At 45.6% G+C, this 26,978-nt stretch overlaps 1 protein-coding gene across 1 annotated transcript in view; it reads left to right on the top strand.

Annotated features, from left to right (window-relative positions):
• Positions 1-26,241, top strand: part of bptf (bromodomain PHD finger transcription factor) — a gene marked incomplete at its 5' end in the record, with an annotated part of 41,776 nt that extends 15,535 nt beyond the window's left edge. Inside the window, 26 exons of the mRNA XM_083650032.1 lie at positions 31-125; positions 328-686; positions 1,030-1,161; positions 1,539-1,668; positions 2,390-2,525; positions 2,636-3,052; positions 3,256-4,918; positions 5,757-5,881; positions 6,600-6,731; positions 9,499-9,649; positions 9,835-9,961; positions 10,777-11,011; positions 11,594-11,761; positions 12,237-12,373; positions 15,069-15,180; positions 15,457-15,707; positions 17,320-18,385; positions 18,555-20,470; positions 20,618-20,700; positions 21,338-21,563; positions 21,773-22,305; positions 22,416-22,592; positions 22,881-23,073; positions 23,419-23,503; positions 23,837-24,023; positions 25,470-26,241. Coding sequence (XP_083506158.1) covers positions 31-125; positions 328-686; positions 1,030-1,161; positions 1,539-1,668; positions 2,390-2,525; positions 2,636-3,052; positions 3,256-4,918; positions 5,757-5,881; positions 6,600-6,731; positions 9,499-9,649; positions 9,835-9,961; positions 10,777-11,011; positions 11,594-11,761; positions 12,237-12,373; positions 15,069-15,180; positions 15,457-15,707; positions 17,320-18,385; positions 18,555-20,470; positions 20,618-20,700; positions 21,338-21,563; positions 21,773-22,305; positions 22,416-22,592; positions 22,881-23,073; positions 23,419-23,503; positions 23,837-24,023; positions 25,470-25,509 — 8,876 coding nt within the window. The 3' untranslated portion in view covers positions 25,510-26,241. The remainder of the gene's footprint in view (positions 1-30; positions 126-327; positions 687-1,029; positions 1,162-1,538; positions 1,669-2,389; positions 2,526-2,635; positions 3,053-3,255; positions 4,919-5,756; positions 5,882-6,599; positions 6,732-9,498; positions 9,650-9,834; positions 9,962-10,776; positions 11,012-11,593; positions 11,762-12,236; positions 12,374-15,068; positions 15,181-15,456; positions 15,708-17,319; positions 18,386-18,554; positions 20,471-20,617; positions 20,701-21,337; positions 21,564-21,772; positions 22,306-22,415; positions 22,593-22,880; positions 23,074-23,418; positions 23,504-23,836; positions 24,024-25,469) is intronic.
• Positions 26,242-26,978: the final 737 nt, after the last annotated feature.

The raw sequence follows: 26,978 nt of genomic DNA, 5'->3' as shown, positions 1-26,978 counted from the left end.
TGATAGTGTCATCTGCTTTGTGACTGGCAGATGAGTATAACGAGAGGCTCAACGGTGACAGACCGATCCGACCGACTGCAGCAGCACAGAAGTCTTCTAACCCAACACCCAGAGGCAGCAAGGAGGTGAGTGCCTGTGTGTTTTTTTGGGGGTTGCAGACCAGAACAAAAAGGTGGCCTTCCATAGAATTATAATTATAATTCGGATTGACAGAATTCCGGTTAAAGTAATCAAAGCACTAGGAAGATAATCGCCTTGAAAATGCAACTCTGGCTCCTATTTCTGACACTTCCGTTGAATAACTTGACTTCTTCCTGTATGCTTCAGTCATCTCCCATACGCGCCGACGCTGACGCCTCCCGTCCCAGCATTGTCAGAAAGGACCCTGCAACCAAGACCAATTCCAACAACCTGTTCAAACTGGGTCAGGAGGGCAAATACCGAATCTACCACAACCAGTACAGCACCAACGTCCTGGCCCTCAACAAGCATCAGCACCGCGAGGACCACGACAAGAGACGCCACCTCTCCCACAAGTTCAGCCTGACCACGGCCTCCGAGTTCAAATGGAACGGCTCCATCCACGGCTCGAGGGCCCTGACCGTCTCCACCCTGCGTCTCACCATCGTCCAGCTGGAGACCAACATCCCCGGACCGTTCATGCACCCTAACTGGGCCTCGCACAGGTATGGCTCAGAGCAGACTCTTCAATAAAAACACAGTGATGTGATTCTTGCTGTAATGCCAGTAGGGAAATTCACTTGTCACTGCTCAAGAATGCTTCAGCAAGGGAGGATGATTCCAGAAGTTGGTGGGTGTACGTGTGTCCTCTGGTTGTAGCGCAGTCAAGGAATACTGAAGTCATTGTGATGCAGACTCCAGGATCAATACGCATTGTGAGGATTCTCGGGGTGCTATTTGCCTCTTGGAAGCGTTTTGACTTTCAAATGTGGCAAAGCGCTACAGAAGAAAGTCAGACAGTCAGTCGCTGTGTTGCACATTGAATCGTATGCCTGTGTCTTTTCCTAGGTCCAACTGGAACAAAGCAGTCCAAATGTGCAGCAAAGCCCGGGAATTTGCCTTGGCCCTGGCCATCCTGGAGTGTGCCATTAAACCAGTGGTCACGCTGCCTGTGTGGAAGGATTCTCTTGGACACACAAGGTAATCGGGGATGACACCAGCTGCAGAGATGGTTGATCGGCAATGAGACATCATTTATGAGCAGCTGTTGGGTACCAAATGCAATTGAACACATTAGCACATAGTTTGCTTTCCATAACATTGACAGAAATGGTTCTTTTAGAGGCGCCTCTGCTAATTATCATTTGCCTCATTGAACCAGTGATAACCGCAGCCTTTCCATCACCTCTGCTTTGAACAGATAACATTACGGTCGCTCTCGGTGTGTACAGAGATGCCCAACAACACGGTTCACAATGGCTGGAGTGTTGCTGACCAAACAAGCCACAGAGTCACTACTTTGCTGATTTGATCATAAGTTATTCATTTTCTTTTTAATACCTTTTTTTCCCCTTCAGGCTACATCGCATGACCTCCATGGAGAGGGAGGACAAAGAGAAGGTGAAGAAGCGAGAGAAAAAGCTGGAGGATGAGGAGACACTGCAGCAGGCCACCTGGGTGAAGTACACCATCCCCATCAAACACCAGGTAAGACAACAGCTTTCATCTTTCATCCATCTCCTCCTGTGATATAGTACAACTAGATCAAAGCTTCGAAAGCCAGTAGAGAATTCCATACATAGACGAAACGATATGAAAATTTCATATCACAATTGTAGTGACGAAAATGATCACGGTTATCAGTATTATCACGGTATTGCTAAAATGTGCCGAAAATGTTCAAAAAGTACTAATACACTCACAGAAATAATTTCACAGAGTTGTATATTGAAAACTCAGACCCAAATCATTTCTCCAAGGCTGCGCGTCTGCATCTGGGAGACGGTTGCCAACTTTGGTTGATGATGGACAGTATTTACCATGTTTTTCAAAGCGTACGGTTATCGTAATGAATTTTATCATGATTATCGTAAGGAATTTTATCACGGTTATCATTAAAACCGGTTATGGTTTCATCCCTATCCATACATGATTAAAACATGATTGGTATGTTGTCTGCTGTTCATGTTGTTCCTAACTACTTAACCCCATTTGAAACATGTTGCTCATACTTAAATTAGAAATGTTTTTAACCTTTAGTATTTGGTAAAGTCAAAAATCTTGCTCTGCTCTCTCAGGAACACAGCGCATTCTGTTCTTTGAAAGTAATAATAATTGTAATATCTGTATTGACTTGAGGTGGGTGTTCAGTGGACTTCTGTGGTTCTTCATCTGAAGGCTTAATTATGTCCTGTTTCTATCTACTTAGGTGTGGAAGCAGAAGGGAGAGGAGTACAGAGTGACTGGGTATGGAGGCTGGAGCTGGGTCAGTAAGACCCATGTGCCACGTTTTGTTCCCAAGCTACCGGGGAATACAAATGTAACCTACCGCAAAGAACTGGAGGGTAAGGGCTGAGCCGGTATAGTTTTCCACTGTTATTGGTTTTGCTTTCCTCATTTTATACTCTTGCTGTTGGGAGTTTGGGCATTACTGATTTATTCACTGTCTTCACAGCAGCTAAAATGAATACGGAAGATGCAGGGGCTAGCACAACTAAGCAGAAAGAATTGGTGGAAGCTGAGAAGCAGACGACTCAAAGCATTGAGGAGGTCTGTAAGGACGAGGAGCAAGCACCCGGCACTGTGGATCAGGACGAGGAGCAAACACCCGGCACTGTGGATCAGGACGAGGAGCAAGCACCCAGCACTGTGGATCAGGACGAGGAGCAAGCACCCAGCACTGTGGATCAGGACGAGGAGCAAGCACCCAGCACCGTGTCATCTCAGTGCTCTTCCTCGGAGGAGGGACCAACTGCAAAAGAGAAGGAAAGCATCATGAAGAAGGAGGAGGGAAACAATGTGGAAGAGAAGACTGATGAAAAAATGGAGGTTGATCCCCACCCAGAAACTGCTTCTTCCAGTGAAGAGAAAGGTAGGCGATGGAATTAAAATGATCTTTCTCTTACAATTACACTCTTGGATTGTGCTTGCTTTGCTTGTTTGTGAGTGCATAATCCATTTCCAATCTCACTTGAACTCAAATTAATTGATCTATGCTTCCAAGAAACTGCTTTTAAAAGTGTCATCATTTTTGCTCCTATCATCCACTGATTCTTCTGACTCTCTCCGTCTTAGACAATGTTGACAAGAAAAGCCCTTCCTCGCCTGCTGGCCAGCCTGTGAAGGAAGAACCAAAGCAGGGAGTCGAAGAACCCAAGGAGGAGAACTTGGCATCGAAACCCTTCAACTATGATGTTGTGAACGTCAGCGAAGGCTTCCAGCTGCGCACAGCTTATAAGAAGAAGGTAAAGCCCTCCAAACTGGATGGGCTGTTGGAGCGCCGGGTCAAACAATTCACCTTGGAGGAGAAGCAGAGGCTGGAGCGGCTGAAACAGTCCAAAATGGCGAAACCTCCTGCCGCCGTCAAGACTGAAGGCTCTGCAGCAGCCAAACAGGAGCCTGCAGGGACCCTGTGTGCTAGAATAGAAGAGAGGCAGGCAGGCCCATCACTGAAAGACCTGGTGGTTCAAAAGCTCAACTTTGACCAAGACCAGACAAAGACTGAGACAGACAAAGTGGATGTCAAGTTAGACTCCACAGAATCCCCGGGGCCCAACCACAGCACATGGACAGAGGCACATGCTGTGCAGGGGAACGGTGGGGAGACCTTAGCTCATAAAGAGGTGAATGGAGCCTCCCAAGCAGGAACTGAGCTCAACAGTAAAAATGACTGTATATCAGAGGCGGTAGAAGGTACAGAAAAACCTCTCAAACCAGAGGTGGCTCGAGCAGGAGAGAATGCTAAGAAGCGTGGGTATGAGGAAACTGAGCAAGGCAGTGGACAGAAAGCCACAGACAGCATGGAGGTGGACCAAAGCAAAACCAGTCCAGTGCAGGTGAATGGGCAAGCTGTGGTCACTGCTCCTGTAGACTCAAAGGACAACTCGGACCTGACAAATCGAATCCAAGGTGAGATAAAAGCTGTACCTCAGAAAGAGCCTGCCAAATCTCTGATGAATGGGAGCCTATCCCAGAATGATGTGTCCAGCATAGATCATCCACCTCCCTTGAAGGTCCCAAAATTAGAGAACCATGTGGCAGAGAAGGGAGACTCTTCGTTAAGTGACGCTATGGTAACAAATAAGAACCAGGAAGTGCCCATGGACAAGGAAGAGATGGTCTCCAGTAAGCTTCCACCCGCATCCCCTTCCAGCCTGAGCCACAACAGTACAGACAATTGCAGTAGTACTGAAGGTCAGAAGACTGTCACTCAAGGGACCATCACCACCACTATTAGTACCACAGTGGCGCAGACATCTGAGGGATCCAGCAGCAGTGTTAAGCCTTCTGTGACCTCTTCAGTAGAAAGCAGTGCAGTCTCCACCACCATCAAAACCACAGCCACCCAGCTCAGCTCCCCGACCCCCAGGGCAGTCATCTCCAAGCAGACCAAAAGCGTTGTCACACCAGCGGTTACAGACACCAAGACGGTCCTCTCCAGTTCAGCAAAGTCTAGCTCCATGACGGTTAGTAAAGAGTATTCCACCAGTGACCCGGTCAGCCTGCTCAGGTTCTCCAAATCCAAGAAGGCGCGCTCGGGCACCGCCCTGCCGTCCTACCGCAAGTTTGTTACCAAGAGCAGCAAGAAGAGCATCTTTGTCCTTCCCAATGATGACCTGAAGAGGCTGGCGAGAAGAGCGGCCATCAGAGAAGTGCCCATCTTCAACTACAACGCCAAGCCAGCCCTGGACATATGGCCCTACCCCTCACCCAGGCCCACCTTTGGGATCACATGGAGGTTTGTAACAAATGTACCTGAGTAGGCCTTTTTAAGCATTCATATTCCTTTATTATAGTCATTATTTGGGATGCATAAGAGTTGGTACTTGTACATTTTATATACAATAGCCAAGATAAGCTATTCTTACAATGAAATATGATGTATATGCTTGTGAATATATTTCCATACTTTTATTAATGTAATAGCATAATAATTACATATACTGTATACATTTGTATCAAATCTTTTTTAATTTCTTCATATTCAATACTTTTGTTTTCCATTATAAACATTGTTCCAGACTATTATCCACACCAGGGGCAAATCTCCGTAGCATAGCAACAGCAACGTTGTGGTTTGAACCGTGGGCAGGTCAACAATGACAATGAATGTGATGACTTTTTTTCCCACTGGCAGGCAATTAGGAAGATATATTCTTTTTTATATACTGTAGTATTGACAAATATAATTGAATCCTTTCCTGCCACATGAAAAATTGTATTTGCAAGCTTTTTTATTATTCGTTATTTTTTAGCATGTTCCATGCACCCCCCTAGCCACCACCTTGAAAACCACTGAGCTAGGATACTGAGGCATGCAAACACCATATCCCATTGTTGATGGTATTATCTGTCTGAAGTCTTTTGGCACTGTTCTGTTTACAAGGCAATTTTGTTTTGGTTCATGTACACAGCAGCATCTGTTACCAGTGTTTAAAAATGGTTAGAAACAGCTTATTAGCTGCATATCCTGATGAAGCCTTTCATTTGTACATGAGTAATTCCCTTGAATACCATGTGCATATCAAGACACTCGTTGCACTGCTTCTGCTCACTGACTTCTGTGTCCCCTTCAGGTACCGTCTCCAGACTGTGAGGTCACTGGCAGGGGTCAGCCTGATGCTGAGACTGCTGTGGGCCTGCCTGAGGTGGGATGACATGGCTATCAAGCCCTCTGCTAATGCAGGGATCACTCGCAAAGGTGAGATAATGCCAAATCTTCCTCTTCCCCTTTCTGGGCCACTTCCCTGCTTTTGACTCTTCTCTCTATACCAGTGCCTGAAGGTTCTTTCTTAACGTTGATTTCCAGTTCAATTCAAACCTGTTTTTAATAGACTGCTTATTTTTAAAGCGATAATTGTCTCAGCACCAGGCTAACATGACGGAGCTTTTATCTCCCTACATGAAAGCATATTCTTGGATCAGATCAAGATGAAGCTTTTGACTGGTCCAATGTAAATGTTGAAGAGAAAAGGTGATTAAGCATTTGCATTCAGGTACCCAAAATTAGAGCAACCTGTCAGCAAAAATATTATAAGCTAAACAACCTGTCCTATCACCAAACTCAAAACTCGCTTTTGTAAACTTGCATTTAACAGCTTGTTATTGCTGTCATCATGCCACCACAGCTTTATCTTGGGAGTTCAGTAGACTGAATTTTGCTTTCACTTGGCCTTAACAAGCTATTGAATGATTATTGTTAAGAAAGGTGCTACAGTACACAGATCGAGTTATTACATATTGCTGACAGATATACAAGTTCACTTCATACCTAAAGACAGAAATGGTTCCAAATTGGATTACTAATCAAATATGCTTGCAGTGTCAGCCATGGATGCTAGTAGTAATATGACAATAAAGTGTCAGACAATTACTGTTTTAAACCATTTTACTGATATAATGTTTGATTCTCGCCACAGAAACCACAGACACAGACGTCATTACAACAGAGATCATCAGACGAAGAGATGTGGGGCCTTATGGCATACGCTCAGAATACTGTATCAGGAAGACCATCTGTCCCCTCGGCAACAGAGGCACTACTCCCAAAGGTAAAAGAGAAAGGTTCATAGAGTAACGCGGAGGGCTGGGTATCGTTTAAAAAATTACGATACCAGTACCAATACCAGTACCCTTAAAGGAGAATTTCTGTATTTTTCAACCTGGACCCTATTTTCATATTTGTTTATATGTATAACTAAGTCATGTGAGCAGAAATTTTAGAAATTGGTGCATTATTGACCTAGGTTGCTTCAGTCGGCAGCCGCTTTTCCCACATGTCCCCACTGTACTGAACAAGCTTGTTTTTACTTTTCCCACATGCCCCCACTGTACTACCAAGCTTGTTTTTACCACTGACATGATCAGATTATTCCATCGTGACATTATTATAGAGATATAATTTCCAACGGGAGCTCGGCTTTCTCCGGGCCGCAAGGCACTCTGGGTATTGGAGTCACATTGGTAGAGATAGAAGCTTCCTTTGCCAGAAGTCAGCTGTGGTGGGGCGGGAAGCTGGGACTGGGAACCGCCATCTTTGTTTGGGGGGTAACAGATAGCCGTAGCTGAATGATTTTGTAAGTTGTGGCTGAATATTTGATTTGATTTATAGAATATGGAAGAGGCATTTAAAATTGATGACCGCCGGTATTTATTTGAGCCGGACTAATGTTATACGGATTACAAACTGAAATACGGAAATTCTCAGTGATACCCATACCAATAGAGTACTTTATTCAATATTTTTTCCCCTTTTTTGTTGAACTGCTAACTCCATCACATACGACGTCACCACCACAGACTATGGGTTGTACTGCAGCTGATGTGGTAATGGGAAAATCACATGTTGCATTCATTCGCTTACGGTGATTAGCTGAGAGCAAAACCATATAAAAAGTCTTTCTTTTTCTAAATCTTTATACAAAAAGGACGGAATGCACACGTATCGTTTGACTGGAGAATTTTGATACTACTTGGTATTGGGTTACGGTATTTCGGTCAATACCTTAACGTTATTGAGTACCAATACCCAGCCTTAGTAACGATGCAAGAAAAAATAAAATGTACCGTAATTTCCGCACTATAAGGCGCACCTGAGTATAAGCCGCAGCAGCAAAATTGCCTGTTTGTTACATATATAAGCCGCACCGGACTATAAGCCGCGGGTGTTTTGATGTTTAATTACCATATGTAAGGGTTCGTGCTAGGGCTGCACAATATATCGTTTCAGCATCGTCATCGCAATGTGCACATGCGCAATAGTCACATCGCAGAGCGTGCAATGTCAAGTAAGGTAAATTAACTGATAACATACAGTAATGCATGCCCTCTCGGTGACGTTCTAAGCTCTTTTCCTACTAACTATAGTACTTTTACTCACTTAGGATCCTGCAACTCACCCTGTCTGTGGCTAAAAACACACTAACCTCCTACTACGTCAACCGCGCACGTTACCCACTAGGCCACCTTCTTAAGTGAGCAAGGCTTGATAGACCTATTCAAGACTTTTGGTGAAAATTCCTGTATTTTTTCATATCGCAATATATATCGCAGAATAAAAAAATATTGCAATGTCAGTTTTTTCCAATATTGTGCAGCCCTAGTTCGTGCACAGAGGGGATTGTCGGGAAAGAGATGGCTGTTTGGGGAAGCTCCCATTTATTAACATTTCAACAAAACAAGCATATCCCGCTGGGGATCTTTTCTTTTGGCATTGTGAGACGCTTAAAAATCACCATCGGCGGGAGCTTTACTCCAGATGCTGTGCAGCCAAGAACACAAGTGAAATTCGTTCTCTCGTGACCTGTGGTTCTCAACGTGATGGACGATTCACCTTTCTTGTTAACAGTCCTAGTGAGAGGCAGGTCGAACGTCAAAGGCACTTCATCCATATTTATGATCTGCTCCGGTCCGATGGAATATTCCTTGATCTTTCTTTGTGTGAATTCGCCGAAGTTTGTAATTTTCTCCTGGTAGTCGGGAGGGAGTTGCTGACACACAGTCGTCCGCGCCCTGACGGACAGTCCCTTTCGTCTCATAAATCTGAAACACCAGGATGGTCCACCTCTAAAATGTTCAATTTTCATTTCGGTGGCGACTGTTTTGGCCTTCAGTCGGATCTGAACGGTGGACACACCTCGGCCGTCTGCTCTCTGTGTCAACACCCTGATGCCAAGGTTACGTGCTGCTGCTCGATTTCCTTCTTTCCTTCTTCTTCTCGCCGCCATCGTCGTAACACAGCCAGTTCTCCATCTTTTGAAGCATGATGTTAGATTACAACGAGCTAGTTGTGTGGCTTAGCCTTCCAAAATGTTGCCGTTAGTTTTTTAGAATGTAATACATAGAATTGGGAATGTTACATTCAATTTCATTCAGACTGTCTTTCAGGCTCAATCGCTGCCATTTTCCCCCCGGAGCGAGGGAGGAGGGAGGGTGTTTTACTGTAGTGGCTGAGAGAGCGTAGTGGCACAGTGCTCCAATCAGGTCGCGAGGCACATTTTTTGCAACATCATCCAATCAGGGTCTCGCTCTCGTAATGTCTGTCTTGCTCTCGTTCTGCCTCATACCAACATCCATAGATTTTGGAGGTCCCCGAGCGGCCGTTAGCTGATAAAATCCATAGATAAGCCGCACCGTTATATAAGCCGCAGGGCCAAAAAACGGGGAAAAAGCCGCGGCTTATAGTCCGAAATTTACGGTAATAAAAATTACCATTGGAAACATGACCAAGGACCCTGGCCTGAGAACTTGCTGCAACATTATTTTTAGTGATGAACATTGTGTTTGTCTCTCTTGTGTTTCCTCCCTCTCCTTGAGTAGAGACCCCCACTCCCCAGAGGAAAGGCCTGCGCTCTAGCAACTTGAGGCCAAAGAAGAAGGAGCCAGCCAAGCTGACTGGACCTATTGAGCTGGAGACGTGGGTGGCTGAAGAGGAGCTGGAGCTTTGGGAGATTAAGGCCTTTGCAGAAAAGTCAGAAAAGTGAGAAAGACAAAACAAACATCTGCCCTGGGCTCCATAACAACACTGTTTTGCGGAACACTATACTAAATGTCACAAGGGCTTTTCTGTCTCTTTTCCATTTTGTGGGTGGGTGTGGGGGGGTCATAGTATGTGCTTGGATGCTGCAGTTTCCCACATTTGCCTTTGTGTTGCAGGGTGGAGAAGGAAAAGTCCCATGGCGCAGAGCCCTCTAAGACGGGCAGTAGTGTGAAGACGACGGCAGAGGATGTCAAGGCCCACCTGGAGAGTCAGCTAAAGCAGGCCAGACAGGCTGCTCAGCAGGTAGCAACATTGCACATTTTATACAGTACTACTGTGCAAAAGACACCTGATATTTTTCATATAAATTTTGTCTTAGATGTTTAATTATTTGTTTTCTGCAATAGTGTCAGTAGACTGTTCTTTATAGTAATTTTTTGATCTTGCTTGACAGAATTTTTTTTCTACATGTGCTTGAAACTTTTGCCCAGCACTGTACATTTAGTATTTTAGGCATTCAACCAGAGCAATTACAATGTCAGTGTGAAAAAGTGCCTTGCTCAAGGAAATTTCAACAGTTGATACAAAGACACATTGCCGCATGTGGAGATCAAACTTGTAGCTTTCCAATTAAAGAATGAGCCAAAAAATAACATGACTTGTGGCCAATACCTTTATCCAGCGCAACTTACAGTTCCACAAAAGATTCTTCATGAAACTACATTCATGAAACTGATTCATTATTTAAAATATTGTGTTTATATTAATACCACCCATGTGCATTAATTAGCTTAATGAATGGCCTCATCAGAATATCTTTTGATTAGGGCTCTAATGCATGTTGTTTGTTATTATTATTATGTATTGCATGTTGCCCCATTTCCCTTTATTATTAAAACAAAAATGTAGTTGTGTGCTCAGTGCTTTTGGGACCATAAGCACAAAAACAAAGACAAAATCATTTCATGTCTTCATATATTACACTGTATTTTAATTGTATCTTCCAACTTACCGTAATTTAGCTCATTGATGGATTATACTAGCTATAGTGATATTCTACATGCTCATTGTTACCCAAGCATACCTCTGTCTAACCCCTTTGGGACCTTTTGTTTTAGAAACGCCTTGAGCACCACAAAACGGGTGTGACCACAACCACTTCCTCCACCAGCACCCCCAGCACCCCAGCCTCCACGAGCCAGAAGACAGGCCAGATCCCATCTGGAACCAAGATGGTCCTGGCCTCTAAACTGGGCTCACCACCAGCTTCCTTCCGGGAAACTGGAAGGGACAAGAACTTCCAACAGTCTTTTGCTTCCTGGGTCAACCAGGGTCAGCCCAACAACGGCTCAGGTAAGCAGGAGGATGACAAGGAGGATTAAATGTATCTCAAGTCCATCTGAAATCATGTCTTGTGAGGTTTTTTGTTTGTTTGTTTTCCAGTGAGTTATGTGATTTCTCGTCCTTCATGTTCTGTTAGACAGACACAAACGAGTTAGTGGCTAGAACAATTTTTTTGGGTTTCCCATTTTTCTTTTTCTTCGATTCTTGGTCGTCGTCGTCGTCGTAGAAAAAGATTTTGTAAAAGGTCAATCATTGGCATGATTTCTCCCCCACAACCTTTAATTTCTTTGTGTCAGTTGCCTATATTGGTAAATGTAACCAGTTTGCCAAAACAACTTTGTGGCTCGTGGTGTCCACTCACATTCCTGTGAACCAGGTTTTAAATGATTCTTTTTTAGTTATTTGGATTCTAGAGGAATACATGGGAGCTTCTGTGAGTTTAAATCACATGATACATTTCCACTCCCAATTTTTCAATACCACAGCCCCTTGGTTGACCCAAACATTCCAGTGGACACCACAGCTGTAGACTGGCTGTTGTGGTGGCCCTTTGGGTATGCGTGACTGCAGGTGGCATGGTGTGTCTTGCAGCCTCCACGGACTCGGTGGCCACCATGGCTAGCAGCATCCCCACCTCAGGGCAAACATTCCAGATCGCTGGTGGCCCAGTGACCGTGGCTGGCCAAGTCCTTGCCGCCAAATTTACGCTGCCTGCTAACAGCAAGATTGTCACGCTCAACATGCCCGACACGCACGGAGGTAGGAAGCAAGAGTGTCATCGCCCGTTTCGGTTGGTTCGCGCTTAATTGCTTCTTGGCGCAATGTGATGAAGACCAAGGACTGTCATGTGAGATGCAGAACTCCATCTTGTGATAAAGTAGCGATACACTGTGCATGGATGATGCTCCACTTTTTTCTTTTTTTAAGGGAAATTAGTAGGAAGAAGAGACTACCGTACTTTGACCACGTTAGATCCATAGTCATTTTGTTCATTTTTATTATTCCAGCAGCTGTCTTGACCACTTTGATTCTCTGAGTTGTCTTTAAACTACTGTTACCAAGTACTGAGTACAAAAGCTTTTCAAAGGTAAAAATGCATTTTTTAATGGATTTTCCAAATTCCTTTGTCCCTGAGCCAAAAGACTCGTAAGCTTTTGTAAAAAAAAAAAAAAAAAAAGCAGTGTGCCCAAGATGTGTTCGCTGCTCTCCTCATTCATAATTTTATCCTCAACAGGTGTGGTGCAGCAGAAAGTCCTGGGCATTTTCCCCTCTGGCCCTCCTGCTAATCTGCGGACATACAGCACATTACATCCCACCACTGGCAACATCAACCTCAGAGCCACCAGCTCTGCCTCAACCACTCAGCAACAGGTACAGATGCCTGTTTTACACAGCCTGTGAAAGCCGCCATCACTGCGCCATCATTACGTCTCACCTCCTGTTTAAAAGTCACCAGGACGGAATAATTTTGTTACGCCTTTCGTTCCGGCAGTGGAGGTAGTATCAGCCCCGAATCAACGTCTGTTTAAAAGTGTAACCTGCGGGAAGGCGGATCGAACGGGGATAATCGCTGTTTACTGCAGTCTCGTTTGTGCATGTTCCCTTCCGAAAAACAACTATAGTATTCCTGTGCATTTATAGCCTACTAAATAGCCTATATCCCAACAAATCCATAACTCCATAGGAATATTACAATACATTTGACGTTACGGCCGTCACAGCAATAAAAAGGGGAAAGGCATAAGTGAAAGTAAAAATAAGTAGCCTATCTAATCCATGACTGCAACAGGGGCGCCAGGAGGAATGCTCCGTTATTTTATCGTGCGTCTGCATCTGGTGAGTCGTGGTCTGAGGATTCCCTCTCTGTCAGTCTCTCCTGAAAACAATCCACACAAGCAGGTAGGCTTTTTTGTGTGCGTCTGATAAATCCCTCTGTAACTCGTAGGTGAGGATATCCCCTCTGATCAGTGCTAGTTTACATCTCCATGGCAACGATAGAACATCATGCTAGAATGCCTCCTCGCGCTGTGTAAAAGCATGTCTGTAAAATGCAACGCAGCACTCGTTGCGGGCCTTCATAACAGCAATATTGCGGGATCTCTGTGTAAAAGTGGCTTTTGTCACTGTCAGCCTCTTTACTCTATGTCTCATATCTCTATGTAGTATTTTCACTTATCTGTTTGTTTAGTTTGGATTCTGAGAGAGTATATCTCTATGTAGTATTATTCTGAGGGAGTATATCTCTATGTAGTATTATTCTGAGGGAGTATATCTCTATGTAGTATTATTCTGAGGGAGTATATCTCTGTAGTATTTTCACTCATCTGTTTGTTTAGTTTGGATTCTGAGAGGGAGTATAGACCCCTTATACAGCTGTCAACATTGGAGCTGCGCGCGCATCAAGGAGGTAAAAAGCCGGCATTGACAGACACAGCTGTGCAAAAGCCGCCGCTGTCAGGACTGCTCTGCGCCCATCTGCGACACAGTTAGATTTTAGTTTTAAAATGCAGTTCTCGGCTTACTACAACAGCTTATCGCCAAGTGATAAGCAATGTTATGCATCGAAATTAACGTTGGTTAATGGGATACGTCTTATAGACCCATATGCACTGGCGCTGTGTCAATGGATAAAAGACAAGAAGAAATGGCCAAGCCTAGAGTGGCCAGCAATACATAGCGTAGATAGTTATTCTGTAACTTGCAAAGATATATTGTTATGTTGATAATGCACACAACTCAATAATGACATTATGTAACGTTACTTGGTTGTTAACTAACCGAGCGATGCGGTGTGGCTGTTAGCAGCCTACAGCTACAGGCAGCTTACCTGATATGAAATGAGCACTGCAAAGTCGGGCATTTCTAATGATGTCCTCGTTCCAATCAGTTCAACTCAATAATGACATTATTTAACGTTACTTGGTTGTTAACTAACCGAGCGATGTGGCTGTTAGCAGCCTACAGCTACAGCTTACCTGATATGAAATGAGCACTGCAAAGTCAGGCATTTTTAATTATTTCCTTTTTCGGCTTGCAACCAAAGACGCCTACGGTTAGCATTAAAAGGAGTATGAGTTGACTAGATTCGGTAAAACTTTAGTCCTTGCTTTGTTGATAGTGTAACAGACTGTTCAGTGTTGTGTTGTGTTCTATTGCGTGTGTATGCGAGGCTGTGTATGTTCCCTCGAGCGTTGCCGTAGAACAGGATATGTGGGGAGAATTAGGTGAAGCTTGTTATAACGTTACAGCCTGGCTCTATCGTTTATTATTTTATTAACCAAGTGTGAATAGGCGGACCCGAATACTCGGTTACAATTACCGTAAATTCCGGACTATAAGCCGCACCTTTTTTCCCGTTTTTTGGCCCCTGCGGCTTATATAACGGTGCGGCTTATCTATGGATTTTTTCCAAAAAAAAAAAAAAAAAAAATCTCTCTTTTTTAGCACTCTTTCTAACTATAAAGCCACTTCTGTTTTAATTTCCTCTCTTGCCCTCTTTTCACCACACTGTATGACACTGTATGACACTGTATGACACTGTATGACACTGTATGACACTGTGTGCACTGTAAATAACAACACAGGTGGTGTTGTGTTATGTTGTTTTGTTGAAATGTTAATAAATGGGAGCATTACATATGGTAATTAAACATTAAAACACAATAAAAAAAAAAAAAAAAAAAAAAAAAAAACATTAAAACACCCGCGGCTTATAGTCCGGTGCGGCTTATATAAGAAAAAAATAGTCAACTTTGAAGGTGCGGCTTATACACCGGTGCGCCTTATAGTCCGGAATTTACGGTATTAGCTTTCCGATTCTGGCATCGCACTGCACAACACGAAGACATGTCTAGCTCGTCTAGTTTTCCAGCCGCAGATACTTGCCAGGGCTGCGCGGACTCTGTCTTTCTGCCTCCAGCCAGCTGCATGATGTCAGTGTGACGTAGTCGTATAAGGGGTCTATATCTCTATGTAGTATTTTCACTTATCTGTTTAGTTTGGATTCTGAGGGAGTATATCTCTATGTAGTATTTTCACTTATCTGTTTGCTGCTTCTCTGTTCCAGGTCATCCCAGCAGGAGGCCAGATACGGCCGGGCATGACTACGATCCAGTCACCTACACAAGGTGCTACTGTGGGCACAGCCATGGTCAGAAGTCCAGTGGTGGCTCAACAAGGTATTCTGTCCACCAATAGATTGGTTCTATTCTATTCTATTCTATTCTATATTTTATTCTCTCTCTATTCTCTACAGAATATTTTTTTCTTCTTTTGTATGAGCTGAATGTGCACTTGATTTTTTCACCCTACGTTGATAATTTTGGCTGTTCATTTGGTTTGAATTGTGCTGCAGTAACTATCCGACTGCTGTTTGCCTGTCTTGTTTTTATCTGTGCTGCCTTATTAAATTCTTGTCTTTCTGCCATTCATGCTCCCTCCTCCACCCCCTCCAGGCCAGCCTCAGCAGACTTTGAGCCAGATGATCCGTGGCCCGCCTGTATCAACAGCTGTGTCTGGTACCAGTCCTGTGCAGACCACTGCAGGCCAGAGAGCGGTAGGTGCTGCCCCGTCACCCCGCGCAGCCACCCCAGCACCTGGACAGCCCCCCGCCGCCCCTCCGCCCGCCTCCCAGACCAGCAGACCTCAGCAGGGCCAAGTGAGACTGACTATGGCCCAGCTGACGCAGCTAACGCAGGGTGCTCAGGTGAGGAGAACGTCTATTATGCAGCTAACGCAGGGTGCTCAGGTGAGGAGAACATCTATTATGCAGCTAACGCAGGGTGCTCAGGTGAGGAGAACCTCTATTATGCAGCTAATGCAGGGTGCTCAGGTGAGGAGAACGTCTATTATGCAGCTAACACAGGGTGCTCAGGTGAGGAGAACATCTATTATGCAGCTAACGCAGGGTGCTCAGGTGAGGAGAACATCTATTATGCAGCTAACGCAGGGTGCTCAGGTGAGGAGAACCTCTATTATGCAGCTAACGCAGGGTGCTCAGGTGAGGAGAACGTCTATTATGCAGCTAACACAGGGTGCTCAGGTGAGGAGAACATCTATTATGCAGCTAACGCAGGGTGCTCAGGTGAGGAGAACGTCTATTATGCAGCTAACACAGGGTGCTCAGGTGAGGAGAACATCTATTATGCAGCTAACACAGGGTGCTCAGGTGAGGAGAACATCTATTATGCAGCTAACGCAGGGTGCTCAGGTGAGGAGAACATCTATTATGCAGCTAACGCAGGGTGCTCAGGTGAGGAGAACATCTATTATGCAGCTAACGCAGGGTGCTCAGGTGAGGAGAACATCTATTATGCAGCTAACACAGGGTGCTCAGGTGAGGAGAACATCTATTATGCAGCTAACGCAGGGTGCTCAGGTGAGGAGAACGTCTATTATGTAGCTAACGCAGGGTGCTCAGGTGAGGAGAACCTCTATTATGCAGCTAACACAGGGTGCTCAGGTGAGGAGAACATCTATTATGCAGCTAACGCAGGGTGCTAAGGTGAGGAGAACCTCTATTATGCAGCTAACACAGGGTGCTCAGGTGAGGAGAACGTCTATTATGCAGCTAACACAGGGTGCTCAGGTGAGGAGAGTGTCTATTATCCAGCTAACACAGGGTGCTCAGGTGAGGTGAACATCTATTATGCAGCTAACGCAGGGTGCTCAGGTGAGGAGAACATCTATTATGTAGCTAAGCTAACGCAGGGTGCTCAGGTGAGGAGAACGTCTATTATGCAGCTAACATGGTCAGGTGAGGAGAACATCTATTATGCAGCTAACGCAGGGTGCTCAGGTGAGGAGAACCTCTATTATGCAGCTAACACAGGGTGCTCATGTGAGGAGAACATCTATTATGCAGCTAACATGGTCAGGTGAGGAGAACGTCTATTATGCAGCTAACGCAGGGTGCTCAGGTGAGGAGAACCTCTATTATGCAGCTAACACAGGGTGCTCAGGTGAGGAGAACGTCTATTATGCAGCTAACATGGTCAGGTGAGGAGAACATCTATTATGCAGCTAACGCAGGGTGCTCAGGTGAGGAGAACCTCTATTATGCAGCTAACACAGGGTGCTCAGGTGAGGAGAACGTCTATTATGCAGCTAACATGGTCAGGTGAGGAGAACGTCTATTATGCAGCTAACGCAGGGTGCTCAGGTGAGGAGAACCTCTATTATGCAGCTAACGCAGGGTGCTCAGGTGAGAACATCTATTATCCCCGCCCCTCCCCTGTATAAACAAACATATTTGCTCCTCCCGTGTAACAAAGTGTCTGTGTAGTAGGAGCTGAAGGTGTGATTTCTTCTGTACGCAGGGGAACCCAGGTCTGACAGTGGTCATCCAGGGCCAAGGACAGACCCAAGGCCAGCTGCAAATAATTCCACAGGGGGTAACGGTCATCCCTGGCCCCGGTCAACAGCTTATGCAGGCAGCCATGCCAAGTGGCCAGATACAGCGTTTCCTTTTCACACCCATGCCCCCAGGCTCATCAACCTCACCCTCATCACCCACCACTTCTACCACCCCAAAACCCATCTTGCCCAACACCGCTCAACCCGCTGTGTCCACACCAGCCCAAGTCAGTGCCCCTGCACATGTCCAGACGAGTCCCTCTGCCCTAGCCCAAACCCAGACCACTCAACCCCCTATGGCCACACCAGTCCAAGTCAGTGCCCCTGCACATGTCCAGATGACTCCCTCTGCCCTAGCCCAAACCCAGATCACTCAACCCCCTATGGCCACACCAGTCCAAGTCACTGTCCCTGCACATGTCCAGACCACTCCCTCTGCCCTAGCCCAAACCCAGGTTACAGCCCCTCTGCCAGTCCCAGCAGCCCAGGCCTTGACCCAAATGCAAGTTTCTGCCCCAGCCTCCCCTGTGCAAACCCAAATAGCTGCCCCCGTGCCTGCCCCAAAACAAGTTGCAGGCCCATTGCCAACCATGACTCAAGTCTTCGCCTCAGCCCCTGCACACACCCAAGCTGTGACATCTGTACCTTTCCCAGGACAAGTTGCACCCTCAAACCAGGCCCGAACACATGTCTTTGCCCCTACCGCTGCCCCAACCTCAGCCCAAATGCAGGTTGCAGCTCCAGCCCCAGCCCCAGTCTCCACTCCTGCCCAAGTTGTTGCCACAGCAGCCACTACATACCTGGCCCAAATGCCAGTCTCTGGTCCTGTATCTGTTCCTACACCTGCCCCTGCTCTTGCTCCACTTTCTGCTCCTGGTGTAGCTGCTGCCCCCACCCAATTTGTGCTCCCTTCCCCAGCCAAAGCTCTGGCCCAGTTCCAAGCCACATTTCCTGTCCCTGTCCATGCCACAATGGCCAATGCTGCTGTCACACCAGTCACCGCCACCTCTACAACACCGTCAGTGCTCGGTAAGAACGCCCCCAAACAACACGCACAGACCACCACGATGACCCTGTTTTACTGACTTTGTTCTGTGCAATAGTCCTGTAACCTTTGTACTGTAATTGCAATTTGACTTGTTTCAAATTAAATGGCACTAATTCCTCACTTCTTTCTTCTTTCTCACTCCTCTTGTAGCTCTGACGGCACAGAGAGCAGCTCAGCCTCATGTTTGGACGCCTGCCTTGTCTCAAGCCCAGGCTCCAGTCCAGCCAGCCCAACAGGCTGCAGCTCCTGTTCAGCCCCCTGCCCTGGCCCCTCTGTCCTCTCTTGCCACTATACCTGCCTCTGCCCTTGCCTCTGTATCAGTCTCCACACATTCACCTCTTACTCTTCCCCCTCAACCTCAAGCACATGTCCAGCATGCTGCTGCTGTACCCATGCAGCAGGTGTCTCAAATGCCAGTCTCACCAATGCAGGTCCATATGAAGGCTGTACCTGTATCTTCTATTGTGACCACAGTGAGACCCACCCACACTCAACTGCAGCCCCAGGCCCACACTCAAATTCAACCCCAGCCTCAAGCTCAAATCCGTGCCCAGATACAGGTCCAGCCCCATGGTCATGCCCAACAAATGCCGCACATTCAACCCCAAGCCCATCTCCAGGGCCAAGCACAACCCCAAATCCACCCCCATGTCCAAGTCCAATTTCAGCCACGGGCACAAATTCAGCCACAAACTCCGCAACCGCCCCAAGCCCAAACTCAAAACCTAACCCTTCCCCAGCCCCAGGTCCAGGCCCAACTCCAATCAAGACTACAGCCTCAATACCACCCCCAGGTACAAGTTCGATTCCAACCACAGGCGCAAACCCCGGCTCAGCAACAACCCCAGGTCCAACCTCAACCCCAGGTTCAAGCACAGCCCCAAGTTCAGTCTCAAACTCTAAACAAAACCCTGCCCCATCCCCAGGTCCAGGCCCAACTACAATCAAGAGTACAGCCTCAATACCACCCCCAGGTACAAGTTCAGTTTCAACCACAGGCGCAAACCCAGGCTCAGCAACAAACCCAGGTCCAACCTCAACCCCAGGTTCAAGCACAGCCTCAGGTTCAGCCTCAAACTCAAAACCAAACCCTGCCCCAGGTCCAACTCCAATCAAGAGTACAGCCTCAATACCACCCCCACATACAAGTTCAGTTTCAACCACAGACGCAAATCCAGGCTCAGCAACAGCCCCAGATCCAACCCCAAGTTCAAGCACAGCCTCAGGTTCAGTCTCAGATCCAAACTCAGCTCCAGCCACAGATCCAAACCCAACTCCATCCCAAGGTCCAGGTTCAGTTCCAACAACAGAGCCAGATTCACCCACAGCCTCAGGCCCAGCAGCAACTCCAGGTCCATGCTCAGTCAAAGGTTCAAACTCAAGTCCAAACCCAGCCCCATGTTCAAGTTCAATTCCAGCAACAGACGCAGGTCCAGCCACAGCTTCAAGTCCAGGCCCAACCCCAAGTCCAAGCCAAGCTCCAAGTCCAGTTCCAGCCTCAGAACCAAGCTCAACTTCAAGGCCAGCCCCAGATCCAGGTCCAGTCTCCAATCAGGCATCAGCTGATCACTGTTCCAGGCCTCCAACAACCAGTCCAGCTGCTCTCAGCCCTCCCGCCCCACGTTGCAGCCCAGATCCAAGCCCAGATCCAGGCACAGGCACAGCAGGGTGGTACAGTTCCCCAGCAGATCAAGCTGCAGCTGCCTATTCAGATCCAGCAGCCCGGGGGCCATGTACAGACCCACCAGATCCAGAACATGGTGGCCATACAGGCGCAAGCGAGTGTCCAGGAGCAGCTCCAGAGGATGCAGCAGCTCCGGGACCAACAACAACAGCAGCAGCAGCAGCAACAACAACAACAACAACAACAGCAACAACAGCAGCAGCAGCAACAACAGCAACAACAAAAACAACAGCAGCAACAACAACAACCACCACCACCACCACCACCACCAACACCACCACCACCACCACCGAAGAAGAAGAAACAGCAGCAGGAAGCCAAAAGGGAGCAGAAAGAGCAGAACCTGCAGGCCACCAGCCCTGGGGATGGCATCCAAAAACAGGTGGGTCTCAAAAAGAGTAACTCATGATAATTGATATATTACTACATCTGTATTATCTGTGATGCTTAGTGTCATTTAAAAAAGCAATCCACATCAACTGAGATATATATGTATTTTCTCTCTCTCTGTCTCTGTTTCTCTATCTAGACTACAGCAAAACAGAATGCTGCAGCAGAACAGTTGAAGCAAAGAAAGACCCTGGCTGCAGCTGAGCGAGAGGAGAACCAGAGGTTTGGGTCTTTGTAATGGCCCTTTTTCACAGCCAAAATGGCATTTTGTGTCTAAAAGGCAGGGTAAACACCCCAGCACTGGAACACCTAAATGGACTGGAAGTTGGAAACCCTAATTAATCCTGTGTTACTTCCTGCCTTTTAGTCACAAAATGGCTGCTGTGAAAAAGGCATATCGCAGAACTATTGAGCTTTTGTAAACTTGCTACAGGTGGTAGTTGGTTGTATAGACTATAGTTGTATACCCTCTATAGAGGGTATACACTGACTCACTTTCCCACTGGAACACAACCCCTCAATTGGGACTGAGTGGCAAAACATTTGGCAGGTGTCATCTAGGCTGATTACTGCATTCAAGCTGACCGTTAATGCTGCCACTCAGTGGCCGTGACCCCACAGTGACTTTTGACTCTGTGACGTCACGTGCATACCCTCTACAGGTCATTGCCTCAGCTAGACAAATCTAAAAAGAATGTAAATGAATCCCCCCAAACAGCTTAAAAGCACAATTGTCCATCATTATATAAATATCCAAATAAATGTACCTGCGCCCCTCACATCTGCAAACAGTGCTCCAGGCAATGCTGATAGTACTGTAGTTCTATGACTAACCTAACCTTCTGCTGTCCTCTGGCAGGATGATCGTGTGCAACCAGGTGATGAAGTACATCCTGGACAAGATTGAGAAGGATGAGAAGCAGGCAGCTAAGAAGAGGAAGAAGGAGGAGGTGGTGGAGCAGAAGCGCTCCAAGCAGAATGCAACCAAGCTGACCGCACTGCTCTACAAGCACAAGGAGCAGCTCAAGGCCGAGATCCTGAAGAAGAGGGCCCTGCTGGACAAAGAGCTGCAGCTGCAAGTACAGGTCAGCATATGGATATGGCTATAGAGTAGGTGCAAATGTCCATACTGAACTAGTCTGTATCAGACACCGCTTTCGGAATGCAGTCTGAGATATATGCCAAGGGAATGCTCTCCCACATCTTCACTATTTTATTGTATTATATGAGAGTTGTTTCTAAGTACTGTATAACTCATTCGGTGTGTGTGTGTGTGTGCTCATTTCCCTCTCAGGAGGAGCTGAGGCGAGACATAGCCAGGCTCCAGAAAGAAAAGGAGAAGGCCCGAGCTGCTATCGCCCAGGCAGCCGCAGCTGCAGCCGCCGCCAAGGCAGCCTCCCAGTCCTCCCAGTCCTCCCACTCCTCCCATTCTTCTCACTCTACGCATTCCTCCCACACGGTGACCTCACCACCCTCCTCGTCCCACAAACGTAAGAGGGACGAGGAGCGAGAGAAAGACAGAAACCGAGATCGGGACAGGCACCGTGACAAGGACAAGAAGCGGGACCGAGATAGGGACAGGGATAGGGATCGGGACAGGGATAGGGACAGATATAGAGACCGAGATAAAGAGCGAGAACGAGAGAGAGAGCGAGAGCGGGACAGACATCGGGACAGGGACAAAGAGAAGGACAGAGATGGGGACAGAGATGAAGATCCCACCTCTTCAAAACACAAGAAGAAGAAGACTATCTCTACTACCTCAAAAGATCACAAGAAGGACACCAAACTGTACTGCGTCTGCAAAACAGCCTACGACGAGTCAAAGTAAGTGTATTTCAATCCACTTGACTACACTGTGAAGCACACAGAGAGTGATAACCGCATCGTCTCAATTTCGGTGAGATGACAAACTAAAAAAGGTACTTTCCTCTCAGGTTCTACATAGGCTGCGACCTGTGCTCTAACTGGTTCCATGGCGCGTGTGTTGGCATCACCGAGAAAGAGGCCAAGAAGTTGGAGGACTTTGTGTGCAATGACTGTAAACGTGGCCAGGAGGGAGCAAGCAACGAAGAGCTGTACTGCATCTGCCGCACGCCATACGACGAATCACAGTAGGGCTCCTCAAACACTAACAGTACATAATTGTCCAAAACCTGATCATAGAATACGCTCGGCTTGGTATGGGGGGAAGTCATCATTGTAGCTTTAGACCTATAGTGTCATTTCATATCTTGTAATATGTGTTGTGTATTTGTGTATATTAATACTGTATATGAAAAAAGGAAAAGATGTAGGAAATCTGTTATATCCTTCATGATGAGTGATTCTTTGAGTCTGGACCATCTCATCAGGGTTTTTCAGTGCACTGTTTATTCACTCTGCCCAATTCTCGCCCCCAGGTTTTACATTGGCTGCGACCGCTGCCAGAACTGGTACCACGGGAGCTGCGTGGGCATCATGCAGAGTGAGGCCACGCACATAGACTTGTACTTGTGCCCACAGTGCCAGTCGACAGAAGACGCCATGACAGTCCTCACGCCGCTCACTGACAAAGACTACGAGGGGTTGAAAAGAATATTACGTTCGTTACAGGTGTGGAATCGTCTGCTGTTGCAGTCTATTATTGCTCACACAGTAACAATGATCATTCATTTTATATAGTGCTTGTCTAAAAGCAGAGTACTGTATAAAAAGGCAGAAAAATATATAAAGGGTATCAAATTTACCAAACGGTAAAAAGAAAAGCATTAAAGAATAAAAACAACAACACAAACAAATTGGTAAAATCAAAGACATCACAGGAGATAGCCTATAAATGTGTGTTTTGTGAAGTAAATAAGATGATTCTGAGTTTTCATATAAGCACAGTATTTACACCCTCTCTCACGTATTGATTTAAAGCATTCTGTGCCTAACCATTTCTTGTAATTTCAACAGTCTCACAAAATGGCATGGCCCTTCCTTGAGCCAGTGGATCCCAACGATGCTCCTGATTATTACCGTGTGATCAAGGAGCCAATGGGTAAGAGCAGATTGCAGATGATCACCTCGCAGCCACACCAGCCATGGAGAACAAAGGACTTGTTTAGTCAATGTTGCCAAAGCATGAAGATACAGACACTCCATCATATAATGACTATCAAAAGATCTCTCTCTGTCTTGATTTTTTTTTCCAAACAGTTGCCATTTGACAAAGCGAACTATATGATGGATTATTTTGTACTTCTGATAATAAATGTGGAAAAACAATTTCACTTTCCATCCATGTTTGATCCATTAGACTTCATAAGAAAATGTTATGTGCACATTTTAGAGAAATAACTGCGTCTCATACATATTTCTGTGTGCCTGGTAGACTTTTCCACAATGGACAGCCGATTGCAGAAGCGACATTACCAGAAGCTCACAGAGTTTGTGGCCGACGTGACCAAAATCTTCGACAACTGCCGCTATTACAACCCCAACGACTCGCCCTTCTTCCAGTGTGCCGAGGTTCTGGAAGGCTTCTTTGTGCAGAAGCTGAAAGGTTTCAAAGCGAGCAGGTAAGGTGCCGGGCTCCTGTGACTGCAGACCCTCCAGGATCCAAGTTTCTCTCCTCTTTCCCACTTTTCTCTGTCTCCACTCTTAAGGCTTTGACCATGGCTGATTCAAACCTTCTCCAACCACGTGTCAGTTTATCCCCCCCCCCAATTCACCCCTCAGTTTTGCATTCATTTCTATCATTCACTTTTTACCTTATGCAGCATGTCAGCAGCAGTAGTGTGTATGTGGTCATGGTATTTTGCATCGGAATGTGCTGTAGTTTGTAGACTAGTCTCAGCTTTTATCTGTCGCATCTACCTGTGGTTTTAAGGTTGTGTAGCCTTACTAAAACCCAGAGAGCTGACAAAATGTTAAGACATTTTTCCAATGTCATAACTTGTCTGGCAGTTTGTGCCTGCTTACATACCTGTCATGCATCACCTTGCATTTGTGTCTGTTCACTTTTGCTGCATGCCCTATGATTTATGCCATATCCCATTCTCTCTTTCTTACAGATTGTCAGATTCTTAAGCCGGCCAATCTAGCCGGAGTCTGAGCTGGATGCCGGGGTCTAGTCAAAATGGAAAGCTGCTGTTTCATAAACAGCCAAAATGTCTGATTATTAAACAAATAAATAACACACACACACAATCACAACACACCAAATGTGCTTTCAAAAAAGAAAAACATGTAAATGCAGTCAATTTGAAATGTAGTGATGATCACAAAGTGGCAGCCATGTTGACATGCTTTGATAAAGTAATCAAGGGATATGCTTCATTTTTATTTTTATTTTATTTTGTACTTTTACTTTTCTCTGATCATTTCACCAAGTCAAACTCTCAGCCTCGACAAACAATCCATTGCAGCAGCTATGCTGTCTCTGCGGGATGTTAAAGGCATGTTAGTTCTTAATTAATATTTATTCGTCTGATGTACCGTACTGTACTTCAGAGTTGGATTGGATAACGTCATCTACCAGATATATAAAGCTGCATATTTTATCATGAGATATTTATCAAAGGTTTTGTTACTTCTCCTTGGCTTAGGCAGTTATCTTGAATGGACATAATTTTAATCATGTACAGTGATAGTAAGAGATATCTAACAGACTATGTGTTTGATTATTTGGATGTTTTAAATCATTGTAAAACGGAAGTCCTTTTTTTATAAAGCATTATTTTATGGATTTTATGGTCAACAGTTCAAGAAAATGTCTGTGGAAGTGATGAATTTTCAGTGGACCAAAGCCCCACCCTATTCCTCACTTCACAAAAGAACCTGAGTTTGTAGTTCTTAATCAGTAATAAAGGCATTCCCGGTGAATTACACCAACATGGCTGCAGGATCCTCTGCTGACCCCTTTGCATCCGTTTATGTCACTGCTGTTCGATCACATTGTGACCTGCAACAATAAAATAAATGTGAAAGCTTTTCAACTTTACCCCTCTCTCCGCATCCCGTAGGTCTCATAACAACAAGCTACAGTCGTCTGCAGCCTCTTAGAAAGCGTCGCACATTGCTCAAACAAAATGCACTCGCCAGGGAAATGGCTTTTCTGAACATTTGTGTGTGACGGACTCTGCCTCGTCCCGTTTTGGAAGCGCTCCTCTGACTGTCAGTGAACTGCCCAGCTCTAACCTAAGGGACCTCTGGGGCCTGTTGTGTCAGTGGGACTGTAAAGGCATTTCAGAAGAAAGTTTACCTCGGAGAAAAGACTCTTAAGGAGCTCTCACATTTCCATTTACTTTGTTTATGATCTGATTTTCTTTTTCTTTTTCGCTTGTTGAAAAGCCCTTAGGCCATCATCATGGTCATCATGTCCAATGAGACATAAGAATTTGAATACCAACATACGTTAGCTGAGTTTTACTGGGCATAATGTATCAAAGTTTTTGTGTCTGAAATCAGATTTCACAGTGAAACACCTTTTTCCTCCCCTTTCCAGTCCTTGTTTTGTCTGAAGTGGAATGGAAGACATTATGTCATGCTAAATGTCTGGACATCAGTAGTCTGTCTGGTTAAGCTTTCATAGCCTACTGAAAGTAATGAGCTATTATAAATGGTTTGCTCTGCAGTAGTGAGTGACTGACTGAGAAGGATATAAAACACAATGTGCATTTGAAGGTCATGCCCTGTTTGTAAATTTTGTCAGATTTCGACTTTTCTTTTTCTTTTTTTGTATTACAGCTGAAGAAATATTGATGTATATGAAACATAATAAATGGAAAAGACTGATTTCTTCCTCTTTATATGTAGCAGTGGAATGAATTGCACCCTCAATTTGACACTGACATGCACATAGATGAAAAAGACTATCTTTATTAAACTTATTGACTGTTTTATTTCGATTTAATCTCAGGGTAGTAAAAGAAAACGCAATTTATGTGAAACTCGCATGTGTAACCTTTGAGTGAGATATGAAAGCATTTAACCCCCCATCCCGATTTGGATAGGCAGATTTGCGCCAAGTCCCGCCCTTAGGTTTAGCATGGGGTGTGCTGATTGGTTAGACTTGGCCATGCGGAGTGATGATTGGTTGGGGTTATGGGAGATTTTTTAAGGTTAGGGTGAGGCAAAGTAGAGGATTGTTCTGGAGGGGGGGGGGGGTAAACATTTTGCTTCGCGTTATGTATTTATTGTTCATATAAAGAGTAGGCTACACGCATGTTTTCCCATGTAAAATATCCAGTACTTAACGGTATAAGAAAAACCCCGTAATAACTCAAATTGTACAAGTAAGTTATGGACAGGTTGTCAAAGTATTGCCTTAATGCTGTAATAGGATCAGTTCGCCTCCTCCCAAAGTCACACAATCACAACCAGTGGAAACATAACACGGATCCAGAATCAGTGCCCACGTAGCGCCTTTTTCTGTTAAGATCTCGCGATAGTTCGCGGGCTGACGACACTTCCTGTGAGTCTTGTGTTTTTTTTTAAACAGCCCAATGAGTGGAAGCCGCTGGATGCTTTTA

The sequence above is a fragment of the Poromitra crassiceps genome, assembly GCF_964638095.1.
Source record: "Poromitra crassiceps genome assembly, chromosome: 13".
Lineage (NCBI taxonomy): Eukaryota > Metazoa > Chordata > Actinopteri > Beryciformes > Melamphaidae > Poromitra > Poromitra crassiceps.
The sequence above is the reverse complement of the archived record's forward strand: the minus strand, read 5'-3'. Positions and strand labels throughout refer to the sequence as shown.